At 45.8% G+C, this 20,493-nt stretch overlaps 1 protein-coding gene across 1 annotated transcript in view; it reads right to left on the bottom strand.

Annotated features, from left to right (window-relative positions):
- The window catches only part of SEC24A (SEC24 homolog A, COPII coat complex component), a 1,330,430-nt gene that overhangs the window by 724,286 nt on the left and 585,651 nt on the right, over window positions 1-20,493 (bottom strand). The window contains exon 11 of the mRNA XM_069652570.1: window positions 13,771-13,889. Coding sequence (XP_069508671.1) covers window positions 13,771-13,889 — 119 coding nt within the window. The remainder of the gene's footprint in view (window positions 1-13,770; window positions 13,890-20,493) is intronic.

Here is a 20,493-nt window from a genome sequence, read left to right as displayed (position 1 = left end):
AAGAGCTCCCTCCACCGAGCTAACCTGTTCTTCAGAGCACACGCGGTACAACCCTCCCAGCCATGTTCGGGGCTAAGGGAGCTGAGGCAAAGAGCATGGGGATCGCACATAGGAAAGAGCCCCTCGCAGGCTGGACACCTGCTGAAGCCCAATGACGTTGACATGTGCTGGGGAGGAGCATGGTGCCAGAGGACCGAGTACCTGATTAAAGACCAAAAGACAGTGTCCGGGGAAGAGCGCGTGGTGTTACAAGGCCGAAGACAAACCCTGGAGCGCAGGTAAAAGCGGTCCGTTCATGTCGACGGGGGAAAGAGGACTGGGGAGTGCCGCCGGTGGGCAGAGTCAGGGGGGCGCATGCTCACAGCTGTTTGTCTAAGCACCAATGACAGAACCTAAGCCATTTGCTTCTATACTGAGACCTTGTCGAGGGTTTCCTGGTTGCCTTAATAATGCGCATGTTATCAGCAGAGAGGTTGAGATGTTCTAAGGACCTGAACTCGGGCACCATGCCGCCAAGCTGAACGATTGTGGGGAGAGGTGCCACAGCCGTTGATCCCCCCCCCTAGTGAAGCAGATCGGGACTCACCGTTAGGCTGATCGGTGGACACAGCGACAGGTGTTAAGTTCTGACAGCCAAAACCTGACCGGCCACCACTGGGCTATGAGCCGAAGAGAACAGCTCACCGTGTTCTTCAGGTTGCAAATCGTCCAATGAATCGGAGGCAGAGGCGGGAAAGCATAGGCCCTCATGTTGTGCCATGGAATCTCGAGAGCATCCCCCAGAGAGGAGGCTCCCAGACCATTTCTGGAGGCATACAGAGGAAGTTCCTTGTTTGTCGAAGTTGCGAAAAGGTCCACTTCCGGAGTGCCCCAACGAAGGAAAATCCATGAGTTGATCTCCGCCTTCAGTGCCCACTCGTAGCTGACCATTGTCCACCGACTGAGGGCGTCTGCCGTGACGTTTAGCTGGCCCGGGATGTGTACTGCTACCAGCCAGACACCCTGAAGAACACATACGGACCATATTGTTGGCAATGACCGGTCTGAACGCCTTGAGCGCTAGGAAAATCAGCAGAAGCTCCAGATGATTTATGTGAAGGAACTGGTCCTGAGGCGACCAAAGGTCCGAGACCTGAAGATGATCCAACATCGCACCCCACCCCAGAAGGGAGGAGTCCGTTGTGACTGTTACCATCGGGGCTGGGTCCTGAAAACCTGCACCCACCGGCAGGTTGCTGAGAGACGACCACCACTCCAGGTCCGCTCTCATGGAATCCGGAATCAATATCAACTTGGTTCTGGATCCACAGCCTGACGCCAAGAACTCCGAAGAGCCATCTGAGTCCACCTCATTTTGAGACGAGCGAGAGAGAGCCAAAACACACGAGGCCATGAGGCCCAGAAGTCTCTAGAACCACCAGACCGACATGCTCTCCGACTGTGCAAACATCTGACACGTGGCCAACAGATCCACCATTCTGTCCCCGGGGTCAAGTAAACTCTGCAGTCGATCGTGTTCCATCGAAAATCCAGGACAATCAAGTCCTGAGAGACCGTCATGGAAAATTTCAGCCAGTTCACCGACAGCCCGAGATGGAACAGGAGCTGGAGGAGAGACTGAAGATTGCCCGCGGCTATCAACGGGCAAGGGCTGCGTAAGAGCCAATCGTCCAAATAAGGATACACATGGATACCCTCCAGACGAAGATAGGCCGCTATCACCGACATCTTCATAAAGACACGCAGCGCCGAGCTGAGGCCAAAAGGAAGCACTCGGAACTGGTAGTGCTCCTCTACCACAGAGAAACGGAGATATCTCCTGTGCGGATTCCAGATCAGTATATGTATGTACCCATCCTGAAGGTCCACCAGGCTGAGCCAATCACCCCTCTGCAAAGAGGACCTTATATGGCCAGGAGTGATGATCTTGAATTTCTCTTGGGGTAGGAAAAGATTGAACTGGGAAAGGTCTAGGATGGTGCGCAGGCCAGCCTGGTTGGGTTTGGGCACTGTAAACAGTCGGGAGTAGAAGCCCTCCCCTCGCTCTCCTAGGGGAACGGGTTCCACTGCTCTGAGGTCCAGCAACTTCTGAACCTCGGGTTTGAGAGAGGGTGACCCCCATTGCTGGAAAAAAGGGTTGAAAGGTGGGGTAGGGGTAAGCGGAAGCCCGCCCGAGCAACTGACAAGACCCACCGGTCCTCGGTGATGGTCTGCCACGTCTCCCAATGAGACGCAATGCACCCTCCCACCGGGGTCTCATGCAAGCGCGGAGAACCCTCATTTGGCACGTTTTTCAGTGGTGTTACCACCTGAACCTAAGGAGGAGGCTGAGGAGCGGGAGACAAACCGAGTCAGTTGCTGCCTCCGGCGGGAATTACCTGAAGGGGTATCCACTCTGCGGGATTTCCGATCTAGAAACCCTGTGAAACCAGAGGAGGGCCGGCTTTGCGATAACGGTCTCTGGATTCTAAAAGGAGTTTTAACCAGGACGGACAAGGACTTAGCTGTCTGGTTGCTGTCCTTCGTTTTGGTAAACTCCACATCCGTTGAGGAATGGAAAAGCTTACTGTCAAACGGCAGGTCCAACACCTTGTCCTGCACCTCCTTTGAGAACTTGGTGATGTGCAACCAAGCCTGTCGAGAGGTATCAACTCCCAGCATAAGGCCCCGAGCCAAAGTGTCAACGTGATGAGCCGCGGCCTCCAGCAGATCCTGGGCCAAGACCCAGGCATCCGACAATCCCGCCTTAAAGTCCTCCAGCTTCTCGACCGGAATGAATTCCTCGAACTCCGACAGACCTTTCCACATTTTCATATTCGCCCCCTCTAACACCAGTTCTGCATTGGCCTGCCGGAGCTGCAGGGCTGAGTTCGCAAAAATCTTCCTCCCAAGGGAGTCGAGGAGCTTATCCTCTTTCCCCAGGACCTGAGTAGCCGTCGTAGAAGAGGATGCTGCAGGCCTGGACTGTAAAGTGGCTGCAGCCACCACTGTGGAGGAGAGGGGCGGACAAGATGCTAGGGCCACCTCTTCCGAAGAAAGCAGCCTGTAGCGCGCATCAATTTTCTTATTGACGAAAAGTCCAGAGTGTGGCTTCTCCCAGACTCTCCAGACCTCGGCCAATACGTCCTTCTGCAAGAACAAGCCGGTACACTCCGAAGGAGATAAGGTGAACGCCCCCAAAAGCACACCCTCCTGCGGATCGGGTGCCTCGGACACTGGAACATCCAATAGACATGTCCAGCACCCGGTCGTGGAAATCTCGAATAGAGCGGGGCTGGTCTTTGCGGTCCTGATCGCCCTGCGCATCATCCGACAGGTCAGGGTCTTGCTGAACTACGTCGGGCACCGCCTTGACCACCGTGGACAACGGAGGCAAATGGCGGAAGGGTAGGGGGAGGCATTGTAGGCAAAGGTGGCGCCGGCGGAACCACCGGATGCGCGGGTGGAGCTGGAGGCGCAGGCAGGCATATCTCCCTAAAAAGACCCTTGAAATACTCCCTCGTGGGGTCGGTACGCATGAGTGTCTGAAACTTGCTGCAAAAGGCGTCCTCCGGAGGAAGCTTTGGAGCTGCCGGAGGAGGCCTCTCATGTGGAGGATAATTCCAGGGATGCAGAGGGGGGGTTGCCAGACAGGCCCATCCCCAGAGGTGTCAACATAAATCAAGGGTGCCAAACCCACAGGCAGCGAGATGTTATGCGGAAGGGGCATCCGAGTGTTCGTCGTAAACTGGACGAAACAGATGCACAGAAGGAACCTTATGTTCACCCACAGAACCAATCCCTACACCCGAGGCCGATGGTGTAGTTGTAGGAGAAGCGCCCAAAATGGGCGCCGTGGTCGTGGCGGGAAAGGCCACCATTTTGCTGTCACCTGAAGGGAACTGCGGCACGTGTGGAAGTGAGGCAGGGGTCCCCACCGGTGGATCAGGGGTCTTCATTTTAGCTTTTACACAAGGAACCTCGGCCGAGTCGGTACTATGCGGCCTGGAATGTTTCTGCGACGTACCAATAGCCAAATTAGCCTTCACAGGAAGGACCTCGGCACTGCCGGTAAAGGGGGAACTTTGGTTCGATAACTCACTCCTTGCCCCCTCAACGGTTCTGGCATCACCACAAGAGTGGGAACGGTGAGAAAAACCCTTCACCGATAAGGCCTTCTCAGGCCTCTCAGAACTGTTGGTCGTCTTAGCCTCTGTACGAGGGACCCAGGACCAGAGTTCGGTAGAAGCCTTCTCACAGCGGGCCTCGAACATACATTCGGTCTTACCAAGCCCAGCCAAGGCCTCGGGCGCACACCCTGGTACTTTTGAGGGAAGCTGATAAGGAGGCCTCGGAGCGAGCTCCGGTACCCCACAACTCAGTAGAACTAGGTTTACAAGCAGCCCCCACAAGAGGGGCCTCAGATTGTACTCCAGTGTCCACAGGCCCCTTACAGAGACACTCTGAGAAAACTCTGGTACACTTTTTAGGCCCAGACGGCACCTCAGGGCAAGCCCCGGTGACAGAGCGGTCGACGCTCCTCCCGGACCAGGAAGACCCCGGGAAGGAGTCTCCCGGCCGGGGTGCTCTAAAAAGTAAAGTACTTACCAGGCGTTTCTTCTTTTCGTTAATGAAGGATTGAAAATGCGTAGGAGTGCGCCAAACACCTCCTCCCACTGCTCTAACCGACGTTGAAGGGCCCGGACTGAAAGGGAATTGCAATAGTAACAGGAGTCCCAACAGTGATCGGGACCCAAGCACTCTAAACAAAGAGGATGGGGATCCGCCCTCGCGAAGCGCCGCTGACACGAGGTACAATTTGTAAAGTCTAGCTTAAACAACAGACTACTACACGATCGCTAGCAAGAGCCAGAGAGGAGGAAGAGAGGAAGACATTCTTACGCAGATGCAAGTGCGTCCAGTCCCGAATGAGCAGAGAAAAGGACTGATGGGCGATGCAGAGATAAGATGAGCAGGGTTACAGCCGCATACAGTACCCTGCGTAGAAAGAGAGGAAGGACTAACATTTTTGCAAATTTTTTGATGCTTTTACAAAGTGCTCCGGTCCCGTCCCACAGGATGGAGGAATGTCCCATAAGTATGGAGGTAAGGGGACGGGATGTATGAGTAACACATCATTATGACAAACTATCAACCTGATGGCAGGATAATTTGACAATATATGCCTTTTTTGGAATGGTGGCCGATAGATCACATAATTATTAAAAGCCACATCTTGTTTTTAACATACCAGTGTCAACCCTGCGAGCTCAGACAAGCTATGAGAGGCAATGTGGATTCCTGGGAACCTGTCTGTATGCATTTCAATGAATGGGACCAGAGGAAGGATGCATGACTCAGTTGACTCTGGGAGGAAAAGTAACTTCTCCCTTGGCAATTCTGGAATCTCCCAGTTGAAGATGACCTAGTCTGGCATTAAAGGGGTAATTCCATAACAAACACCCATCTCACAATTGGGGGTTGGACTAAAGGGCATTTGAAGTGCAAGAGAAGGCCTCTGAACAGAAGAGGTGGATTTAGGCAGAGCACAAAAGAGAAAGTATACATCCATCTTGATTTTCTGTGAGCTTCTCTTTCTTACCTATCTCCAACACCTTCTGCACAGTAAAGCACTTGGAGTGTGATGCAACAAGGCACACATCATTTGTTACCTTTACAAGGGAAAGACGGCTTGCTTTTAACCAATCCCCTGAGGCTTCATGCCTTTATAAAGAAGCCCCACTCCCCTTTCTTCAATTTATTTTGGACTTTCAAGACATTAAGAAGATATCATTCGGACCTTGTGGGCAAGTTTATCTTTCCAAAGTCCTCAGTCAGCAGGGTGAACGGTCCAAGGAGGGAGCAAGACATACCTCTCCGTCAGTTGCACTGGTTCCCAGGATCTCACCAGGAGGTGAAGGACTCCTGCAGCTGGTTAGCAAACATCCCCAGTATAAGGAGAATGGGAACAAGGACTCAAAGGAACTGAAGAAGCAAAGCAGCAGTTTTTCTACATTCTACCATGCCAAACTTCAGTCAACCAATCAATAAACACGTTTGAGAGCATCTGAAGTGACAGACGCTGCAATGCTGCCAGTGGCACGTCAAACCTCTTTGCACCACAGTTGCTGCTCCACGAACCAGTTTGCCACCGCACTATACCAGCAGAGCATGTCTATTGCGCCAGCTTCAACAAGAAGTTTGCGCCCGTGGAGGCTTTCCACCTGTCACGCCTTGAACCACCAGCATCCTCATCACTGACCCATGCTCGAATGCTGAAGTGGCCCATTTGAATGCTGCATGAAATCCCGCAAGCTTAATCTCGAAACATATGATAAGATGCTTGCTACCAGTGTGGATCACAGTGATTCACCGCACCCAAACCAGTCTGAACAGCTCGCAGAACATGAAGAAGCCTTGTTCGACCCTGTTGAGACGCTAAAGACTGATCAAGATACTGTTGGAACGCCCTGGCCCATTTATTGGGACCCTAGAGAGTGGTTAAGCCCCCCGCACTCTTTTCCTAAAGACATATCCTCTTCAACAACATTCATATCCTCTTGAAACATATGTTTTCCTCCCCAAGTATTCACACTGCTTGCATCATCACATTCTGCATTTCTTGGTCTTCCTTTATATTTTTCTTTTTTTTGTGTTTTTCTGTTAGTTTTCACTGCTGTGGCAAATCAGAATCAGGTGACTAACTAGGTGGCATCTTGGTGAACGTCTTTAATCAACCTATCTGTCCCCTATGCTTCTGAGCCCTGTCTTTAAGAAAATAAGTCTGCAGGGGTGGTCGCCAGGATGTCCTACAATATAATCTCAGTCATCCAGAAATATAATCTAGCCTGATTCCTTTACCTACCACTATAAAACAGAAAAAGAAAATATTATAGGGGCCTGTTGCCCATTTGTCAAATGCTGGGTTGATTTGTGACCACACCATTGTGTTACCATCTCAAAAAGAGGGTCCCTGGCCCCATTGTACAGTTGAAGTAACCAGGCAGCGAAACGTCTTCCACCTTTCCCTCCTTCAGGTTGTGTATGAGTCCTTGAAACAGTTACTGTCTCTCGGTCTCTCGGCCTCACCAGGCACTCCATCCCTGGCTCCTGCCACCGGTAGAACGACTTGGTGCCTATAAGTACACACCAAGTTTTCTCCTGGAGTAGTCTCCCACCGAGTCTTGTGGTATTTTCGCCGCTTTGTTGCTTCTAGTTGGCAGCCCATCCCTAGGGTGTCAGGTATCCCACCCAGTCTTGGGATTTATCTTTCTTTAGCCCACCACAAGGCTTGCTCACTAGTCTAACACTGGCTTGGGGTTGTTTCATTGTCACCCCTCTTTGGGGACTTCCTGGGCCTTTCCACCCAACTTCCCTCAGCGACCAAGTAAAAAAGCACACCTGTCCGAGTTTAATTTCTCATTGGTGGAACAAGAAACTATAGAGAAATTATTTTCACATCTTAAACCCACTAATTTGACGTATGATCCAATCCCTGCATATTTGGCAAACCAACATGCGCATGCACTTAGTGAATACATCCAGATGTTTGTCAATGCATCACTTGGTCAAGGTTTTGTGCCGGAGGAATTAAAGAAATCCTACTTGACACCTCTGTTGAAAAAGGCCACTTTGGACCACAAAGTCCTTGCCAATTACCGCCCCATTGTGGGGCCGTTATGGGCAGCAAAAATTCTTGAGAAAGTTGTACCATGCAACTTCAGGACCATCTGGAACAAACATCCTGGATCCTCACCAGTCTGGCTTTAGGCCAGGCCATGGTACAGAGACTGCCCTACTAACAGTCTGGGATGCCCTTCTCAAAATTGCCGACAAGGGGGACCTCAGCATGCTTGTCATGCTTGAGCTGTCGGCAACTTTCGACACAGTGGACTTTGATATACTTGGCTTTAGGCTACCCTCACTGGGACAGGTATCAGAAAAGGCATTGAAATGGTTTAATTCCTTTCTAACCAACTGACTTCAACAAGTAAAGATAGGCCCGTACTTCTCTGAAACATTGACAGTATCTTGTGGAGTACCACAGGGGTCCTCTCTGTCACCTATATTGTTTAACTTTTATATCTGCCCGCTATTAAAAATGTCTGATCAGTTTGCATTACAGTAGAATTCATATACAGAAAGTAGCCAGATCTATGTCTGTCTAAAACAGCCTTTGGAGGGAGTGGAGCATGTTTTGAAGTGCGCAGAAACAATTTGAGCATGGATGCTTGAGAATAAACTCTAGTTGAGTCAAACTAAGACAGCAATTATTGTATTTGGTTCCAAAAACAAACTGGCATTTATTTTTTTCAAATAATGCACTGTCCTACACATTTTGGAATTGCCTCCAAATACACAGTCTGTAAAAAACCTAGGATGCATCTGGCAGCCCAGCTTGGGCAGTAATTTACAGGTGAATCAGATAATTAAGTCTGTATGTTTCCAATTGAAGCTTCTTAAACCTCTTCTCCCTTTTATATCTGAGCATGATTGAACAACAGTGGTAGGCATCATTACCAATGCCAGGCTAGATTATTGCAATGCGCTCATTATAGGCAGCCTAAAATGTCAACTACAACGCCTTCAAGTGGGCCAAAACTCAGCAGTACGCCTCATCTTCTCTCCAACGAAATCTCCAGTCTCAGTTTCGTAGAAGTCTCCACTGGTTGCCAGTCCAGCTGCGGACTCCGTTTAAGCTGCTGTGCCTTTGTTTTTAGATGTATTCATGGCCTGGCCCCAGCATATTTAAAATAATAAATTCTGATTCATAATCCCACACGCTGCCTGCGATCTATGGGCCAATGCCTTCTGGTAATCCCCCCCCCCCTTCTAAAGTAACTTGTTGGGCAGACAGGTGTATTTCAGTGGCCGGTCCTTGTGCCTGGAACTCTCTCCCACTTTACCTGCAACAGATTGAGCCCCTGGCTATTTTCAGGAAGCAACTGAAAATGCATCTATTTGCATGAACTTGGTAGCTGCTGCATTGTATTCTTTATATTTGCTCTCCTCTATTAAGATTAATCTGCGCCTAGATGCAGCTCGCTGCTTGGTTCCTCAGGTATATGCGCAATACAAATTCTCAAATCAAAATCAAACCATGTACCTTGTACTTTCCGGCGGTGCTCCTCTGGTCGGGCGTGTTGGGGAGGTGGTGTGGTCTTCAGCCGACTTCCTTCATGGCAGCTGGAACGGCTGCTCACTTGCAGGCTCAACTCTCTAAACTCAAAAGGGGTGGCGCCCTCTTTATGAGAGTAAAAATGCCCTGGATTCGTCACATTGCCTATAGGTGTCTTTATAACGGGGCAGAAATTCAAGTTGCAAGCTACTAGCCAGCGCAAAAGAAAGAAAAGACAACTCGCCACCTCAATTCTATACATAAACAGCACACCATTTCTTACTCATCAAGAGTCAAATAACACAAGCTAATTGCTAGTGGCGAGTGTATTTTATAGAAACCTTGATTGGACATTTGTTTATTTTGGACTGTAGTACTATTGCCATTTGGGTTCATAGTGTCTCACATTCACACTCCAGTATAGCTTGCCCTATGCCCGTGTCACCACAAAAGGTCAAGGAGGAATATCTCTATTCTGTGCTGGTTTCAACTTTATGAATACGGTCACTGTTGTTTTGAAGTGTGAGGACCGAGTAGGCGGTCTAGCCTCTACTCATCCTTTCATCCTACAGGGTAATAGTCATTTCATCACAGAATAGCTCTTCATTCTGCCTTGTGCTGATTAAGAAGATAAATCTATAAATCTAAAGGTTAGTTTTATGTGCCTAGAAAACCTAAACAACTGCAAAAGTGATCGATGGAGAGTGGACGATATTCACCACAGACATTTTATTATACAAGTGCAGCTTCATTATACACCTCACACTCCCCCAGTAGGTAACACTTTGGCCTTATCCTCCTTACCACTTCCCCAGATTTGGAAGGGTTTCTTTTTCGGCCTCTTTTTTTATTGACATGCACAAAGAGAAACAAAAAGCAAAAGAAAAGCTCTGCACTGAAACACTACATTTGTGAAATGGCTGCTTTTTAATTTATAATTTAGGATTGGGTGCTTAACATTTAATGAAAGGGCAATTTGAGTGATCATTATTTTCTGCTCCTGGAATGCAATTATGCATCGAAATTAACAGACTTGTGAGATTTCATGTTGCACATTAATCTAGATGGCAAACTAATCATATTTGGCACCTTATTCCCAACATATTCCCTTGGGTGGACTTGCGTTGAAGTTTGTTCTGGTGATTCCTCCACTGACCCAAGACAATCTGGCCTATCTCAACTTGTGCGAAAATATTAAATTTTTCTTTATCAGAACTATTTTCTGAGGAGTAAAAATGCAGGCCATATCTCCAGTAATAGTGTTATCCTGTGCAGGGTCTTCTGGATTAAATCTAGACAGTTGTGCATATCTTTTAGCATTTCAGATGTCTTCAATAGCCTAAATTTCTTATATCCTTTGTTAGGCAGAAACCTGTGCAGTTCCCTTAGGGAACACTGCAAAAGATTTAGGACTACAGGTGTTAGCAGTAAACCCACTTGGTAACAGTCTGTACCACCCAGATTTACCTGGTAGCTGTGGCTGAGCAGTCAGACTTCTCTCAATAAGAGTTAGGCAGTATGCAAAGTATACACAATAGGCACTCAGACACAATAATACAAGCAAACACTGACCAGAGCTTTGGTATCAAAGTATATAATTATTTATTTAAAAACACACGGTTTGAAACACTCCAGCACTCTTATTGTAAAAACACTCTAAACACAGTTACTATTATAATATATACACCTCTTATTCCTTATCAGTTAAGTCTTAGTAAAACACCACTTATTTTCATACAGAGGTGAGCGCTTAACTAGATGGCACTCCAATAAGGTTGTGAGAAAGGGGGGGGGGGGAGACAGAATATGGGAAGGTACACCACTCTAAGGTTTAGGAACACTGTTAGCAAGGCAGAAGAGCAAAAGTCACTTGTGAGCCAAAGTCCAAAGGCTAGGCCCACTCAGAGAGAGCAGAGCACAAATGCGCCCAAGATCACACAGTTACACTAGGCTTAGAAAGTCGCAGAGAGTTCGAAAAAGAGTTGAGAGGCTCAGAAAAGTTTAGCCAGGGTGTCCCAGGCTAACCCAGGTTCGAAAGCCGGGGGCTAAGTCTACCCCGTACAGTCGGTGGCAAGGGAAGCTAGGCGGGACACAGTAACTTAAGTGGGAAGGATCCTCCAGCGGTGACAGTTGTTCCTGGCAGTGGGTGCAAGTCGCGTCGTCGTCCAGGGGAAGAGAAGATCTCGACTTGGAGGAAAGATGAAGGTCGTTGCACTGCCAGGGAAGAAACCAGCCGCGGAGTTTTCCGGTTAAAGGTGGTACCTTTTAATTTGCGGTCGTGGTAAAACGTGGTATCCCGGTTGCCGGGGTGCTTGGCACAGGCAAGGCGGCCACGAGATACGTCGGGAAGGCGAAAAGACGGTGAAACTGGTTATCCCCACCAGTCAAAGGAAGAAGACTCTCCGGCGGGAGATCTCCTCTGTCGTTGGGAAACGTGGTGAGACGGTCCAGCAGGGCTCCACCGGTGGTGTCGTCATGGCAGGTCGGCTCAGCTTCTCCCTCGTCGGATTCTTAGGTCCCCAAAGCCCTGCTTTTATGCAGAAAACCCCCATTCACTCAGCCTAGCTGTCATTCAAACATGCTTAGTGGTGAGCCGGCCGGCACACCACTTGGGCCAATCAGGACGGAGTGCGACTTGAGTTGCCTAGGCAACTCAGTCCGTCCAGGGTGCCTAAATCCCCCTCCACCCCTCCAAAGTACCCCAGACAGAGTGGCACCACTTTGGAGGGCTTCTGTGGAGAAGCCCGCCAAAAAGTGGAACAAAGGGCTCGACTTGGTTTGGAGTCACAGAAGAGAACACAAACGCCATTTTAGAATCAAGTTTTGGCAAGAAATACCAACCGGAGAATTCATAATAAATAAACCGGTGGCATGTTCGAGGCTACCGTAAATAATTAAATAAAGATAGTAGCCTAAAATAATGGGAAATCCCATAGGAAAATATTTGCGGTTGAATATAAAAAGTAGTATCCACTGCCACCAGCCAAAACTCGATCAGGGGGGACGGAGACGTGCCCCCTCGACTAACAGACCCCGGGGCAATTGAATTGCCCCAGCCAGTACGTCCACAATATGATGGTTTGTACTGGTTCTGTTCAGAATTTGAGACTAGTAAAGTCAATGGTGACTTTACATGCCCTGGGAGACAGTCAGTCCCAGGGTATGGAGTCTATACTGGGGGGTCACTATGACACCCCTGTGTTACTGCACTGAGGGTGCTGTGTAACACATCACAAAAACACGTGAAGCCCTATGGGGGTAAAAGACCCCATAGGCCATTAAGCACATCTAGATTCAAAGAAACACACTCAAATCATGCCCAAGAGTGAGGGTAAAAGAGTCTCACTCTTGGCAGGAGAAAATAATAAACCCCAAAAATCCAGCAATGCTGCTGGGGGACTCACTAGGTTAGGAAATTCAGCCTAAACAGAGAATTCTTCCTAACATCCTTCATGAGAGATCCTTTGTTCCCAAAGACGTTCTAGGTTTATTTACTCTTACTTGATCAGTGATCAAACAAGACATTTGGTGGGCGTGTCTCCTTTGCGTAGATTTCTTTGTGTGTCCCATATCTCCTTTGAACATTTGTAGCTCTGGGATCGGAGTTCATTTTTAACTGTTACAGTACAACACACTTGGGCTCCAACCAAGCGTAGGATATTCTAACTTGCAGTTGATGGCACAGAGCTTGCCTTGATGGGCTTGTGGGTTTCAACAAACATTACAGGTCTAATGTTATTTGATCTGACCTTCCTCTTGTCGCCCAAGAGTACTGCCATCTGTTGCTCCTATTTTGGTTCATAAGATATGCAGCGTTTGGAACCAGAACCAGCAAAATGTACCTCAGTCTTTGAAAGAATAAAGATTATAAAATCCTACATGGACAGAGGAAAACCAAATCATTTTAGACTAACATCATTATGTCATAGGTAGAGTGGCAGTTTTCCCAAGTGCCCAAATTCACTATTCAAGCACCCATAAAATTAAAGAGCAATGAAATCGAAAACAAGGAGACATAAGTAGGTCTACTCGTGTGATGTAAATATTCAAGATCAATTCTGATATGCATTACTTAAGCAGAGACACATTTGACCAGGGGCTATAAGAGGGCCATTTCTTTGGATCCACTAATCTGCCCTAATATATGGTGGCACTATACTGGGTGTGATTACATACATGAGTGAAGAACCCTGAATAAAACAGTGATCCAATGTTACCACAGAAAGAAAAGAAGTTGCCATAAAAAAAGGGGACCAAAAAGAGCCCCCCCGGGATGGCAGGTATGTAGCTCAAATTCCTCATGTTGCACAGAAAATGCCACTGTAAATTGGGGTTTATCTTGATATTTATGAGAATGCCCCAAAAAGGCTACCAGAAGTACCACTTGCAAGCTTTACAAGAGGCACCTACATCTTTAATGACACAACAGGCTAGTCACAAGATAGTGGCAAAACAAAATGAAACAAAGGAGTGAACGTCAAGGGATGGTCCTATTTTCAATTACTTCTGTGAACAGAATTTAGTTGTACATGAATATTAATGCAGTCAACAGTTATCAATGGTGATGATGCAATGCATTTACCATGTGACAGATTTTGAAGCAGCAAACTAACACAATCATTTAATTAAAATCAATACTGGTATTGCGTGCAAAACGTTAGGTAGGTACCTACCCTCGATATCTGAAACTATCAACATCTGAGGCTGGGAAAGTCCTTCTTGCAAACTGTAGAAATGGATTGTGCTGTCAAATGTTATGAAGCCAATTTTTGTCCTACTGTTGCCAGGAAGCCTACAATCAAATATAACAATGAAAGTGATCAGTATGCTGAGCTTAACTGTCAACCAAACCAAATATTAGGTTTCTCAGCATTATTCAGGAAAGGGCCAATTTCACAACAAGGTCATTTTCTTTTCTGTGTTGTCTTAGAAGTATGGATTTCTGAGGAAAGTGTCACGTTTGTTCAACATAACCATCTTATTTGTATACTTGGTGATCGCCCTAGAACTCTGACAGCACCCATCCTAATAAGTTTCGTTTTGTTAAATTGGATGGTTTACCATTCAAAAGTACCTTTCTGCTCTTTAATGAACCCCTTTGAAAATCCAAAAGGGTATCCAGTGTCCTCTAAAAGTGGGAAACGTCATGCCCTCTTAAAACCCTGTGGCAGTCACTGTACTTGCAGCACCAATAAGCCCCAGACCAATTTATAAAAATATCACCCACTGTCAACATTTTGAAGAATTTGTGATCCTGCAAAGGATGCAATGCAATGAATTACCAATGTCCCTTCATAAAGTGCCGGCAGGTGCAAAAAGATGCTGACAAACAGCAATGTAAAACTGCTAAATCACACTTGTAACTGTTGGGACAACGTAGGGCAGTTATGTGAAGCATCAGTTTAGATGAACTGGTCATGCTGAGCTGGCGCGCAGCACCAGTGGACGTACTTGCCATATTCCTTTTCGTTGTTCTAGCCCACAAAAAAAGGAATGTGGCTCTATGCCTTACATACAATGAACAGTAAAAAAGGAGTCCTTAGAGCATGGCACAAAACTTGCTTTCAAATATACATGATCCAGTGCCTGCCGCTATCTGCAAGTCCTCACAGCATGTGATAACCATTAAACCCATTTATTTACTTAATTTGAAGCTCTCATTTGAGCAAACATCCGTAAGATAACTGAAGGATGTGGTTTGAGCCAGAATACATTTGGAATATGCATGTCAACAGGAATCTAGTGAGGATCGTAAAGTCAGGCAGCGCAGTCACCACTCTAGCAAGACATCTCTCCCGTTTAAGTAGACTATCTTAACAAGCTAAGGAACAGATTGCTTTAGCGTCGGATTTAAAATAAAAACAGCATGGTAAGTACTATTATCTAATTATTACATTATTCACCTATGAAGCACGAAATTCCAACATTTAAACATCAGTTCTTTCACACCACTGTGGAGAGAGACCTAACAGATTGACGCCCATTTTATTTCTGGACTGAAACAATACAAGATTACGTTTTTTTATAAATAATTTGCACCTACTTGAATGGTCAGCTACTGTTGAAGGTTGGGGTTCTTCTTTATCACTTTGGCTATTTTTAAATCTGGTTGATAGTCAGCGTGACCATTTTTCTGTTATGGTTAACCCCGGCTACCTCAAATTGAGTGTCAAACAAGAAATGTCCGCTTTACACATAGGTCACACGGATGAGCATGAGCCATTAACTGCGGCACAATCACAATCTGCAGGAGAAGCATACCTTCTCAGCCTTATTACAGTCATTACAAATGGCCCGCTTTACAGTCATTTCAGAGCCCACACAGAATGAGGGTTTCTATTCACTAAATGTCGGCCTATTTCAAGCTGCTCTGAAGCTTAGGTGCGTTTTTACAAACAATAACATGCCCTAGCCATCTCCTCCTTGAAAGACCATTGCTTTTAAAAAAAGAGGGAAAAAAACCCAAACAAGTTTATTATCTGTCCTTAGTGAAGAAGTTGTCCAGACTACAAGAAAAGAATATCAAAGCTAGGTGTGGTCACAGTAGACTGTGCTGAGTACAGCTTATCTGGATGTGTGCTTTGTTTTTAATCTATGAAAAGAAAATGTTTGATTTTATACATGTAAGGCTGCTACAGAAGTGTAAAGTTCTCCATAATCTCAGGCAGCATTTTACAATGCACAGATCATTGCTGATAGCCCACTGCATACTATACTTTGAAGTTACATTATCTTTGACGGCCACTCAAACCGGGAGGCTAGGCGAACACTTCACTGTACAAAGGAGGTGGCATTTGTTTGGGAGATGTCATTTGTTTGGGGAGGTTTGCTGAAGTCCACTTGGAGGTAAAACTATAAAACTATCCCTTGGTATACAGGTCCCCAACTCTTAGTACAAGTCTGTACTACCCAAAAGATTGGCAGAATGGCAGAGCAGCCAGGCTAATTTTACGAGGAGGATGTGAGCTGTAGGCAAGTACACTGAACGCAGTCAATACAATAGTCCAAAGAAACTCTTACACACCGAAAAATATATAAAGATATACTTTTATTCTTTTATACACAAGGCAAGGTAGGTAAATACTTATTTGAACTAACCAACATACATAAGAATTATTAACAATACTTTTCAAAGGTGACTGCTTCAATAGTAGTTGCTCGTGGTTACAATTGTTACAGAGAATGACACGAATGACCGTTCCACCATGTTACTAGTATTGCTGCGCACTCGCATTTATAGAGAAACAGTAATTTCATTCATTTGGTATAGTCACATCAGACAGTCTGTAGGAAGGAAAAAGAGGGTTATTCACACTTAAGCAACAATTAACTTTATAGTAACTCTTTTCAAGGCTTCCAATGCTTTGGAAGTCCCTAACTATCCAAGAGTTCATCAAAGTCAGTGCAGGAGTGGAACAAAAGTCTTATGCAGCAGCAGAAAAGGCTATGTTCCTCACTTTAATCACTTACATAAAAATGCTCAGCAAGATAATGCAGGTTATAAGGACCCTGCAAACGATTCCCTGATAGAACAAAAGCTGTTAAGCCTGGGCCAGAGGTATGAGTGGACAGCCAAACCCCTTTCACTCACTCCAGACACACTGGAGTGACTATTCCGCTTAGGTAAGTTCTACCTTGAGCCCCACAGTACCTTAGGGTGGGAGATGAAAACGCAGCGGAGTGCTCTCCTGTGCAGCAGTGACAGTCCTGGTCTCCTGATTCCTCGATCTGGTGGCAAAAGGAACGACTCTGAATAAGATGTTACCACGGCAGTCTCGAGAGAGAGGACCCTCAGCAAGTATTTCTTTGGTCTCCAAGGTCGGTCTGTGGTTTTCTTTTATCAGCTCCAACAATGGACATGTATCGGCCGGCCGATCTTCCCAGATTCTGCAGTCCTGCACTCTGGTGAGGGGACTTGGATGAGTGAGATCGTGCCTCTGGTGGTCCAACTGGAGCTCAAAAAGTTCTGGGCAGATTCGTCCAAGAAAAGACATTGCATGCAAATGGGTCAGAGGTCTACTGGTATTCACGGTTTTCAGCACTGGAAGGTCACAGCATCTCGGGAGATGGCTCGATTTGTAGTTTATCTTGGGGCTGGTTGGTCCCACCAGCCAAAGGGAAGGAGTCGTCCTCTTCGGAGCTCCACTGTTGATAAGAAAACGGGGTCAGGACAGTAGTGGTCGCTTCACGGTTACTGGAAGTATCTACAAGCATTTCTGGTTGTCTTCAGCTTCGGATCTTATATTCCAGTGGTCGACTTGCCTTCTGTCCCAGGAACCTCACCTTTTATTCAGTTTTCCCATTCACTTCTCTGCAAACTCTTGCAGCAGATTAGTGAAAAGGGCGGGTGGCTGTCCAATAAAGACAGCCAGCCTCCCAGTGGGAACTCGTTCCATTCAGGCATTCTAGAAGACAAAGGGCAGGGAAGTGTTAAACGCCTCCCCTGCCCCCCATCCCTCCCACCCACCCACCCACCCACACACACACACCCAAGCCAAGGGCCCTTCCCGCCAAAGGCAAAACACATACACAAGGGCCCTTCCCGCCAAAGGCAAAACACAAACACAGACCTCCCGCTCCCAGAATGGCTGAAGGAGGGCTAACAAAGGACAACCCCCACCAGACATGGCAAAAAAAGAAAGGAGGCATCATGTTAGCACATAGGTGACCCTATTGTGCATAATCGAGACTGGATATACAGTCTGGGGTAAAAAAGAGCACAATAGTTGGTAGAACACGTCCACTGTCACAAGCCATAACTTTAGGGTTGTCACAGGAGCAGAGAGAAAGGGAGACTACAGGGTATACCTTTAGCACTCGACATAAATTGGTGTGTGCTAATCTCTCATGAGTTAAAGTTTTAGGAAGGATACTAAGTATTCCGCTATCCTCAAAGACAGTAGTTAAGGATAGTCAAAGAATATCAAAGGAGCACCCAAAGGGTTCCCAGCACAAAAGGTGCTGTCTACTGCAAAGGTTAAACACAGATGCCTTTAAAGAGATATGGAGGAAAGCAGACTCCATAGAAAAGGTAAAACACAGAACAGAGGTCCAAAAAGTCAGAGCACATAAAACTGGATGAGGGGGGAAAAGGCTCCTCTCGTTCAGGATAGGAAGAAAACGGTCCAGAAGTCCAGCAAAAACTGCTTGCGGTCTCACTATGAGAGGGGATTAAGCATAAAACGTATAAATCTCCCCAAGAGCATTTTACTTGTCATTTTCACTCAAAGATTACTGCATCATCCAGTTTCGGAAGGGAAAAGTAAATTGATGACATTTCCTCTCAGATTACTTCATCCATGCACATTTACAGAGCTCCCTCTAACTCATAACTGGGAGAGCTTTTTTCAGCCATGTGTCCAGGGTGTGAGAAACAGCAACCCACAACTATGCAACAGGGGTGCCCTTATGTCCACATGACTCTCCAACATGGCAGAGCAGCGAAGGCTAAAACTCTCAAGAGTTTTAAAGCATAATTTATAGCACTCAATATGGGAAGGTCCACACAATCCATTAGTCAAATTATCTTATTTTGCAAGAAAAATGGCAATTCATGTTTACAGGTATGCAAAGGATAATTGGTTTCACACCACTCACCACAGGGCTGTGGAAAAAATCTCCAGAGGTCAAAAGAGTGTGTCAACCACTAGACAGCTAAAAATACTGTGAGATGGCAGATAACCTAAGAAATTATACTACACAGGAATACTGAAAAAAATATAAACCATTATAGTAGTACACTAACTAGAAGGTCAAAACACTATTTAGGTTTAGAACACAAACGCATCGTACAAACCGTAAAAGGGCCTTTATGTAGACCCTTCCCTCTAAATGGAAGCTTTTTTTGTATTGTGTTTCAGCTAAATAATCGACTTTTCACAAACCAGAAGAAAAAACATGTTAATTACAAAACCTCAATACAATTCATCTCACTGTTAAAAAAAAACCCATTATAGACAAGTCACATACATCTATTATTTTGAGATAAAATATTTATAATTGTAGTGAGTGAGGAGAAGAAAAAGATGAGCAATGGGGAAAGATCACTTAGTATGTCAACAACTTCATAACATTTCATTAAGCAATACATCAATTCAATGCATCCATTACATTAGCCAATTTTTGAACCATAGATAATTAACCAGCATCAGTATTTTTCGGTCCACTCAACCCTAGTAACCAATACTAAGAATTAGCAAATGGTCGATTATGTATTTATGAGTCCTAAAACTTGTAGTACTCAACACCTGCATAGTGAGCAACGCTTCTTGTCCTGCAATTAATCTCTCCCAGAACACCTCAGAGGAGAGACCATCTTCCCAGGCACGAAGCAACCGAAGAATCCAAGTCTCATCTTGCATGTACCTTAACACTTAATCATGATGTGCTTTAAAGATTGGTTATATTCCTCCCTACAATAAGAACAAGTTAAAAAACCCAAGTGGTGTTTCCACAATCCCGATTGGTCAATCTGCGGCTATACGAGCTGGTAAAGCCCGCAGATTGAATATAGCCTGGATTTTCATTGATCCTGGTTACCGCTGTCATCGCCGCCGCGGATTGAAAAAACACTTATTGCCTTGTATTCAATGAAAGAGTGTTCCGTGTGAGGTGTTCCCGGGGAAAAGTGAACTCCACAAATACTTTCGTTTTCGTCAGTGCAAGCGTGACTGACATGGCCCCCTCACAAAAGGTAAGGAAATTAACGCTACATTTTTAAACTCTGGCAATAATTTACGTGCCACATTGCTGTGTGAACAGACATAACATAGCTCAGCACCTTCACGAAAGTTAACAAAATGAAAGCTTTCTTTTAAACTCTGGTAACACTATCTGCTGCATTGCTGTCCGAGCATATATAAAGTGTCCTCGCAACGAAACTAAGTAAAGGAAAACGTTCTTTTCGTCTCCAAACAGTGCAATACAAGCGCTACAAACAAGGAAACAAACGTCTACAAACCAAAGTAAGCAATCATTACAGTAGTGCCCACCTACTGAATGTTAATTATACACTTGTGATCTAAATGATTACATTTTATATTTACATTTAAAACAACTAACTTTGTCCCTGCATTGCCCTGCCCGATTTAAAAAAAAAAAAAAAAAACCACCTACTGGCGCATACAGTTGCTTTCCATAACTAAACACTCCACCCCCTATGCTAATTACCTCCCACTACCCTATTAAAAAAAAGCCACAACCCAAAAAACTCCTGTACAATAGCAGCTTCCACTTTCTATTCCTACTCTGTGAGCATGTTTACTACAATGACAAACTACAATAAAGATTTTTTTTCTTTAAAAAACTACCATTTTCGCCCCTCTAGCCCTTTTCCCTATAAAAATTAATTAATTTGTTTCTAATTTAATTAAACACTGAGGGTGTTCTAATAGCTT

The sequence above is a fragment of the Ambystoma mexicanum genome, chromosome 3p, assembly GCF_040938575.1.
Source record: "Ambystoma mexicanum isolate Mex_15411 chromosome 3p, UKY_AmexF1_1, whole genome shotgun sequence".
Taxonomy (NCBI): domain Eukaryota; kingdom Metazoa; phylum Chordata; class Amphibia; order Caudata; family Ambystomatidae; genus Ambystoma; species Ambystoma mexicanum.
This window is presented reverse-complemented; position numbering and strand designations above follow the sequence as displayed.